Source organism: Pterocles gutturalis, unplaced genomic scaffold (genome assembly GCF_000699245.1).
Source record: "Pterocles gutturalis isolate BGI_N339 unplaced genomic scaffold, ASM69924v1 scaffold44738, whole genome shotgun sequence".
In the NCBI taxonomy this organism is placed as follows: Eukaryota; Metazoa; Chordata; class Aves; order Pterocliformes; family Pteroclidae; genus Pterocles; species Pterocles gutturalis.
In genome coordinates this window covers 1-9999 of record NW_010124630.1, presented here as the reverse complement: position 1 = coordinate 9999, position 9999 = coordinate 1, and the positions used below count along the sequence as shown (strand labels likewise).

Here is a 9999-nt window from a genome sequence, read left to right as displayed (position 1 = left end):
GCCTCACTGCTTAGGCCCTAGTATTTCAAACCAGTAACATAATGTTCAGCTGGGATATGGTTATTTTTTCACAGAAGCTGGGAGGTGGGCATAGCCAAGGGAATATTCGATACCATGATGATGTCATGCCCAGGATATAAGGGGAAGCTAGCCGGGAGAGGGGTGGGGGTTTGTGTGCAACGTTGTTGGTGTGGTGAGAGTCTTTCCATTGTGTCATCATGTAATTCTGTTTATTATTGTATTCTCCTTTCTCATGTTGTATTATTTAAATCTGTTGTTACCTCAACCCACAAGGTTCTACCTTTCTTTTATTCTTTCCCCCATCTTACCGGGAGGGGGAAAGGTGGGTGGAGGGGGGAAGGGAGTAACTGCGTGGTGGCGGGTGGTCCTGACCAGGGACACATAACTATAACCAAACAGATCTGCCTAGCGTTCAGAGACCGTAATATTTAGACTCATGTATCATGAATAGAAAAGGAAAAAAGTTAATGCATCTTCCTTAACATAATCTATATTTAAATGTCACTGTCAGTTATGTTCTGAACTTACGAACAAACACTAGGTAAACTAATAGGTATTATTCTCCTACGACAAGTTTATTATAAGAACTGTATAAATTCACCAAGCTATACTAGATACCATCTTTGACCAGCATACATTTTTTTAAGATTATTCCCTTGCAGAATATATAAAAAATTCCCTCGCAGAATAGGTAAAAACTGTACCTGTGTTGAACATTTCCAGCATGGATGGCTTCTGGTGGCACTCTCCATGGACAGCTTACTCTTCCTCCAGGAAGACGTTTGAAATCAAATTGGCAGCAGATTTTCGGATCTGGACCACAAGTATGAGGAACATCATAGCTATAGAAAGGCATCATATGACACAGGATATCTGTACTGGATCCCAAATCTGAAATTAAATAATAGGGTTTATTTTAAAGGTGCACTCTCTCAGATTTGTCAAAATTAAATAAATTCCATGTTCTTAATCCAAGAATTGTATTATAAACACCAAAAGAAGACAATTCCCTGCTTTGAATATCCATTCCTGGACTCTACCTTTGTATGTACCTCACATATAAAGAGGCTAAAAACAGAGATACAACAAAGATTGGAATGTTCCAATCAAGCACCAGCTGACTGGGAAAGATAGGAACAAAATGTTAGGGTTGTTTTTACCCAGACAAATCTCATTATTTCCAGAGTTCAAGAGGTGAACAAAACACAACTTTGATACTCTATGTGAATTTAAACCAAACAAAAAAACAAAACCCCCAAAACACAAAAAGAACCCCAACACCAAAAACCAACCACCTTGCTACCATTACCTCTTTAGCACAACATTTTAATTGGTTGGCTTTAGAAATATCTTAATTTCTTGAACATCTAACTTCAATACTTTAACAGTACAATTTTACATACTTGTAGATAGATTCTGTGTGCTTGTACACAGAATTACATAGAATTCTATGCACTTCCGAGAACATCTCTGCAATCCTAACTTTTCCACTTAGTCAGTCCATTCACTAAAGTTTAACCCATAAGGAGCAGAGATCTACACACATTCTGTCAAGTCTCAGAAGAAGGTCTCACAAAATATAACTTTAAAAGAAAATCTGAAGTTTACTCATCTGGTAAAGCTCCTAAATGCTGATTACCTATTTCCAGCACTAAGTACCTAAATTTATGCTGAAAAAATGAATGCTGTAGGTGTGCCACAGAACCTGAATCCTAAGAATGTCAACAACACATATGAAAAAACTCTCTTCAAAACCTTAACAGCGTATGTCTTCACAGTTCCAATCCAGATCTTTTTTAAAAAACTCCTATTTTACTACTACTTACTTATTACTAAAAAGGTAGTATTCCATAAATATATGCATTTACTTTTCAACTGCAGTTCTCTATCTCAGGTACCACATCTATATATTATACCAGCTGACTGTGCAGTGATCACTATTGTGTGAGTCATTTTGAAAAGCCTTCTTTTGAAGCCCAAACACTAGGCTGTATCATACATGTGATTTACATATGCAACTATTTAGGAAAAAGTATTCTGTACACTGAGTGGCATATACAAACATTCAAAGAAAAATCTGTGAAGTGGCAGTATCTGACGATTTTTTTCACACTGGTATGACTTCCAAGTTTACTTGTAGACCAGATTGCTTTCTCTGAATATCCTCCTTTCTACAATTTCTGATTAAAAACATGGAGGAACTAAAAAGGTTCAAAATCACCACGACCTTTCAACAGTAAGTTCTACATATGTTTGTTTAACCCTGCATTGATAAAGCGAGGACATATTAGGTTACTTTAAAAAAAAGAAGAGCAAAACCTCAACTGTATACATTCATCATACAGTTTATTGGAACGCTGGTACACGAACAAAGCAAAACAAAATATTCATATAGAAAAGTATATTCATTTACAGACACATCAGTTTGCTGTGGTAAAATTATTACATTACTTAAGAAAACTTTCATACTCTATATTGTATAAATAATATCAAACAAGATATTATATTTAACCTAAGAATAAAGTCTTGATGAGAATTTAATTGCATATTAAAAACATTTTTAATCTATTTTTCTGATTAAAGATAACCTACAAATTTCAAGTCCATAGAAAGCTGCTGTAACTAATGACAATCTGTCACACCAGCTCAGGAAAACTTGTTGCTTGAAAGTTTTTTTCCTTAGTAAGAACACAAACAAGACAGATCTCTCCATCTTCAAATATTCAATTTTGGCCTTTTTTTTTTCCCCTCTAAGAGAAATGTTCCTTCTCTTCTACTTTATTTACACATAGTAGGAGTAGGAGCAAGAAAACAAAGAAGTGAGAAAAGGAAAAAGAATATTCCACTCCATTTACTTTTTTTATATATACTTGTAAGGAACGTGGGAGAAAGGAAATAAGAGAAAGTAAAAGCACAAACGAAAGCAAAGTAACAGGAAGATCAGAGGAATAATGGCAATAATACAGTTTTTATATTTAACCCCTTTCCTAACACACAGGTACTCACATTCCCTGTTATTAAAAAAAAAAAAAAAAATCCCTGAAACTTAACCTAGATGAAAGACTCGTTTTAACAGAACTGCAAGTCTAAAATTTTCAAGTCTAGACTAAATTCTCTAAATAAACTGTCCTGTAAAGACCCTCATAGTATTTATTTAAGTTCTCTCCATATTTTACCTGTGTAAATTAACAAAACTAATTGACATAAACAAAACACACATACCCCAGTTCTGTCTCCAAAAAAATTCTAGTGTCTTCTGTATTGCAAAATGTTTTTTAACTGAGTAATGAACTCTCTGTATAAGCATATTGGAAAATCCTGTGCGTTTCAGAAGGTAGGCCATTGTTGGTGAATGCCCAAAAGGATCAACTGCCCAACCAGACTTTGGTTTTACTCCTGTTGACAAAAGAAAAAAGTAAAAAGAGAAGAAAGTTCTACTTTTCACTCAAAGAAAGCTATTATCAATATAATCCAGATCAGAACATTAAAGATAAAATTTCCAAGAAAATAAATTAAAATATAAAACCAACTATTAAGCCTGCTGCAGAACATACCTTGGAATTAACAACCTAAAATTAAACAGATGAACAATTAACAAAATAAAAATTAAGTGTCCTAGAGGCAAGGTATCCTGTCTAACTACATAAAGAAACCGAGATAAGCATTGTATGTTTTACAATGTTTCAATTGTGTCTCAAACATCTTTACACAGAATCATAATGAAATACACCTTTTTCACTTTAAGTAGTCTACAGATGTTACAACTGGAAAGGAAAGCTGAAAGAAAACGAACTAATAGGGATGAATTGATGTTGTATTTATATGAATTTTCACTGTAATTTAAATAATTCTAACCTTTGTTCGCTTTGGAACTAAGTTTTATTTATTTGGTTGGCAATCATTATCATCTTGTTGACTAATACTGTCTTTTCACTGACCTTCATACTAGCAAATAAATAAGCCATATCTATCTCATGTTTAACTGATTCTTCAATATGGTTCCTTAGGCACATTTTCACTGTCTCACCAAAAAAAAAAAAAGTAGTGAATGCATTACTCTTTGATTATGACTTCCCTTCCCCCCATCTCCTAATTATGTCAAGCTGTGTTTATGGAAATTGCAATCTAAGAAAAACATACTGAAACAGCTTTTCAAAATAATTTCAGTTAATTGGATGAAGCAATGTTAACTTATTATTAAAATCACTGTACAAATATTTTCTATACAAAAAGGGTTATCTCTACTTATTGAAAATTATCTCTACTTACAGAACTATACAAAAAAAAAATCTCCCAAAGACACCAAAACAGTTCAGCCAATGTTACTGCAGTCGGTAATTCCTCACAGTGCCAAAAGCAAACGAGTCAATCTTTTATTTTTAAAGATTATCAATTCTAACATTAATGGGTGTAGGTTTTACAACTGCTACTGCTACAACAACTACAACTAAATTTCCTAATTACTCTTTTGAAAGTCTTACATAAAAGAACCTAATGAATACACAGCCTGCAGAACAGATCCAACCACATGAAAGGAATACAGATTTTTAAGTCATTTTAAGGCTTTTGTCATGATTTTTAGAAGACAGAAATGGCAATCGGAAACTGTGATATCAGAGATGTGTGCATTATTAAGCGCTATATTTTATTATGCTAATATACTATGCAGATCTTTCATTGATTAAAACAAATTGTCATGACAGAAAATTGTTTACACAATACATTTCATCCAGGAACTTCAATCTGCAAACAGTAATTGTAAATACTAGACTCAATCCTATAGCTTCTAGTAACTGGCTTGATTTACTGTTTCAGGATAGCAGAGTAAAGAGAACCTTGTAAGCACCTCTGAAATTAAAAAAAAAAAAAAAAAAAAAAGCATTTTCTAACTGAATTCCTGTATTAATACTTAAATTTTACACCAAGCTACATACCAAGGTTCTTTTCTAGCCATTGATGTCCTTCTACGAGTTGGTCAACTAAAGCAAAATAATGAGAAGAAGCTTCATCGGGCATGACCCATCCTCCTGTTACTATTTCGAACTGTCCATCTTTTATTAACCTGAAAAATACATAAATTGTTTTCAGAATCTTGCATATGAAAATACACTCTAAAAAAATCACCTTCTGAATACCCAGTAGGTATCTACCAAAGACACAACGCCAAAATTTAAATAGCTTATGCTACTTCCATCACTGGGCTACATTTCTTTAATCAAACAGGGAAAGAATGAGTAGATGAACAGTGAAATTTTTAATGCCTCTGTGCAATGAGAACTACCAGCTCTACTCCATATGCCATAATATTTTATTTTTTTTTTTAATCTGGAAGAAGGCTATTTCCTACATAGATTACAAAAATAAAAGTGTATGTGCCACAGTGCTGAAGGTCAAATGAGCAAGATGCCTAGACATTGCACATTTCAAGCACTACTATCTCCCCATCTTTGATCTACCATTCTTTCTATTGTTTTGGAGAGCTGACAGAGCTTCGAAGTTTATTTTATACAGACCACCTCACTTGTTAAGATGCCTTTTTGAAACAGATCACAGGATGGTTGAGTCTCTCTATTAAGATGTCAGTGAACATAATGATCATACTTCCAACATCAGGTAGTCCCTACAGTTAAGTAATGTAATTTCGGCACTTATATCGTACACTAAGATGTAAGTGTTTAAAGAATTCAATAAAGAAACTCAGTAAACATATCAAAACTTAGTCACATTATAGATAATACCTATAAGAGTAATGAAAAACATATAGCAAAAATAATCTCTAGTGTAGCTTCTACAAGTCTTACAGTGGTTTAACCAATAACTGATTCCTCTTAAGAAAGGGCACAGTTCCGTAGTGACTATAATTTCCAGTTTATTGTGTTACAAGGGATCTTTTTAATTTCAAAAAACAACAGTTGTGCTATAATACTCATGTATCATACACACACTTTTAAATAGCTTTCTATGTCATTCCCAAGATTTCCAGCATTATCTAACTTTTCCAGCTGTGAAGCTCTCATAGCCTTAAAGTATACTGCAACCTGTGCACCTTGAAGGGGGCTTGAGAAGGAAGGTATCATGGAGATGAGCTAAGAACTGTTGGATCCAGTCTTAAAGCAAAGTAAAAAAAATCAAACAAAAAAAAAAAGCTTTTTGAAAACTCCAAACTATATCCTTACCCGAAGTTTATTCAAGCAGCACGCTTTCTTGTGTCTCAGCAAACCTTTTACTTCTGTATTACATTTTGACTTGTGATTTTAAAAAGAAATAAGAGCAGAAAGGGTGTAGAGTACTGCTACTTTACCATTTAAGCAGCTGCATGTTTATAAAAAAAATACACCTCTTTAAAAACAAAAAATCTCATTTCATAATTGTGTTTTAACTGAAGAAAAAAATTCCATATATAAATAGCTAATACAAAAGATCATTTTTATTCCACTGCCAATACTTCAATGTGACTTGAAATAAAGTTCATAATCACAACTCCATTACAATTTGAATGACATCTTCATGGTTGTACATGGAAACTTTTAGTCAATTTTTTCAGCAACTCAGTAATTTGGCTTCACTTCTCTAAAGGGAATTTTATTTTGTAACTGGAAAAAAACAAAACTAAGCCCAGAAAATCAGAACTTGAATAGTCAATTATTCTAGCAATTCTGCTTTGCAACAAGTGAAATCTCAAGCTTACAGTGTAGTCAAACACACAAAGTCTCAGAGCATGCCACATGGAAAATAAGAAATAGTTCAGTGTTCACACCTTTTAAGAGCATCCTTTTTCTGGCTATCTATTCCATCCCACCATTTTGAAAAGTAAGAAATTTCAGACCACATAAATTTCCTTCGGTTGTCTTCTTGCAGTTTTATAACCATATTATTTAAGATATGCTGTGTCTGATCTCTGAAGTAATCATCAAAAGTCTTCAACCAACCTAAGAAAAAGACAAAAAAAAGTGAAGCACTTTCTTAAAAATATGAACTTTGCATGCTGTGGACTGTATCAAGTGCTAAACTCTCCAGGAGTTTCTTTTTTTATATTTTATTTTCTAAATGTATACATATATGGAATATTGGGCTTCATACCTTGATAAACAGAATATGCATTTAAAAAACGGCAGACTTTCTTTTAATCTAAGCAAAAATTAATTACTTTAAAAAACAGTTGTAAATATATGCAAACTGATCATCCTTGATAAATTCCACGAGGTTTCCCCACCTCCCACATCAGTAGGACTGTGGTGTCTACTAATAGTTCATCCTCCCAGCCCAAGCCCTATTCCCAACACTCACATTCTCAACAACTCCTGATCCTTCCCTCAACCTCTTATCTCATCTTTAAAGTCGTAAAGCATCTTGTCACCCTACTTTATGTAAAACAACTGAACAAACACCCTGTCTAGCAGCATCTTACATCTACAGCTTGAGGAGAAAATTAAGAGCCACTAATGGTATCCCACAGACCTCGAGGGTAAAGAAATAAAATGGAGGCAGATGAAGCAGCAGTAAGCCCTGCAGCACATGTTCAGCATCATTTATGAATGAGGTTTTTTTAGCAACAACTTTGAAAATAAATATGTTGTAGCTGCATCCATCATTAGAAAAGATATCAGTGAGAGGCAGAGTAAAGGAAAAACCAACCTTAACACATACTCAAGACCTCACAGTGCAGAGCCTTCCATGAAATTGTTTAACCTCTCCCTAAAAACTTGCATGAGAAAGTACACATATCTTCCTTCTCAGAACCTGGAAGGGATATGTTCTTTCCGCAACCATAACTGTAACAAAATAAGCAGATAGCCTGTCTACTTAATACAGAAGTGGCATATTCCTACTCTTCATACCAGCTCATCATGTATGAGCATTTTGATTCAAGTGCTTCCAAAAGGGATTCAGTAGTTGAGTTTACGGAAGTCTCATATACAACACAGTAACCACTGATGAATGCAGGTGATGTTACAAACTTGGTCCCATGGCATGCATCCACATTTTAAGATTTTGTGAAAGCTTCCACACAATGTGAGGATTCTACTCCATACAAATACGATCCTAATGATTCCAGTCTGATTTACCAGTTCTGTTCCACAGAAGCACTGTCATTCTAGCACAATGCCAGTCTGCTTATAAGAAGATACAGGATTACGCTGTTCTGGAATGAGATAATATTGTTTCACAGAAGTTACATAAATGCAGAAAATTTTAGTATTAAAAAACATTTTTAAGTCTAATAAAATAAATTAATTTTAGAATAGAGTCTGAGAATTGATTCAGACAGGATATATACTATTTTATTTTAACAATATATGACATTAAAAAAGACACTCACTTTAGGCAGAAATGCAGAGCTAGTCCAATTTGGCAATATGCATATTCTTTTCCAGTTCATGTCAAATTGATAATTATATTTCAAATAAAGAATCCTGTAATTAGGAATAACCACTAGACACTGGAGCACACCTACTTTGGCTGGCTGCACTCTCAGTTTGTAAAGGTCAAATTTTGCTAAAGTATTAAGAAATAAACAAAAACACCACAAATTTTCCAAAGCTTTTTTACTTTGCAAATGAGGAAATAAAACTATAACACTCCTAAGGAAAACTGCTAGCTCAACATCTTTTTTCTTTCAAACAGATGTTTAGCATCTAGGAGAATCATCAGATCTGATGTAAGCTTCTGTACCGATAAAATATTAGTTTAACCTAATATATTTTAAAGGAGAAAAATACATTTTATCAAGAAAGTGAATATGAAGGCTTACAATCTAAACTTAAAACCTACTTTCTTTAGAGGCACGAAAACAGCTTAATACAAAAAAGTTGACAGTAAATTACTATTACATGTAGTTTCATGAAGACTGAAACGAAAAGCAACTAATACGCCAAATTTATTTTCCTTTTGTGTTGTTTGTAATCAAAATTTGTTCTGATCCCTGCCTGTTTCAGTAAGTTTTTTTAATGAAAGCTTTCACTCAGAGTTGAGATCACATGACCAAATCTTTTTAAATGCTCATTTATTTTTCAACAAATCAAAGAAATATTTTATTGATATTTACATAAAAACAACCCCATGTAGTAGACTACGAATTTATAGTTTTTTTACCAGGAATTTCTTCTGCAAGAGATAATTCCATGCTAGCACACAACTAACAGAAGATGAACTAGAACTGTACTATATTTTTCCTATCCAGAAATACATCACAAAAATAAACGTTTTAGTATATTTTTATATTGCAGCAATAAAAGCAAATTTACATTGAATTAGTCTTCTTAAACATTCTTGAAGAAATAAACCAAACTAAATAAAGAAGCACAGAGCTAAATGAAAAAGCACTTGGCATAAGAATACATTACAATGTAGGAAGAGTAGAGTTATTATTAAAGGTTATTTTAATATATTCAGTTTACTAAGCTATGGAGGAAGGGTATAACATTGTTAGCATGCTGAAGTTCTAGGAAATATTTACAAGTATTCACAGAATTAGTTGCAAGCCAACAGAAAGTCCTCTGAAATTTAAATCTGTGTGCCTGGCATCTTGCACTTAAGTATACATATTTCTAAATACAATACAACATTTTCAGTTGTAAGTGACCTACAACAACCATCTACTACAACTGGCTGACCAGAGCTGACAAAGTTAAAGCACATTATGAAGGGTATTGTCCTTCTTAATACCCTTAAACACAGACAGACTTGGGGCATTGACCACCTCTCCAGGAAGCCTGTTCCAGTATTTGACCACCCTCTTGGTAAGGAAATGCCTCATAACATCAAATTTGAGTCTCCCTGATGCAACTTTGACCTCACAGAATCATAGAATCATTAAGGTTGGAAAAGACCTCAAGGATCATCAAGTCCAACCCAACACCACCTAACTCACTAAACCATGTCCCTAAGCACCACATCTACACATTTCTTGAACACCTCCAGGGATGGTGACTCAACCACTTCCTTGAGTAGCCTGTTCCAATGACTGATCACTCTTTC

General features: G+C 33.8%; 1 protein-coding gene across 1 annotated transcript; it reads right to left on the bottom strand.

Moving 5' to 3' along the window:
* Positions 1-725: 725 nt before the first annotated feature.
* On the bottom strand, positions 726-6950 carry LOC104465303 (alpha-mannosidase 2-like; the record flags this gene model as incomplete). Its single annotated transcript, XM_010078298.1, has 4 exons — positions 726-912; positions 3244-3417; positions 4956-5083; positions 6779-6950. Coding segments are annotated over 4 exons (661 nt in total), but the record flags the coding sequence as incomplete, so codon positions are not given.
* Between the last annotated feature and the right edge of the window lie 3049 nt (positions 6951-9999).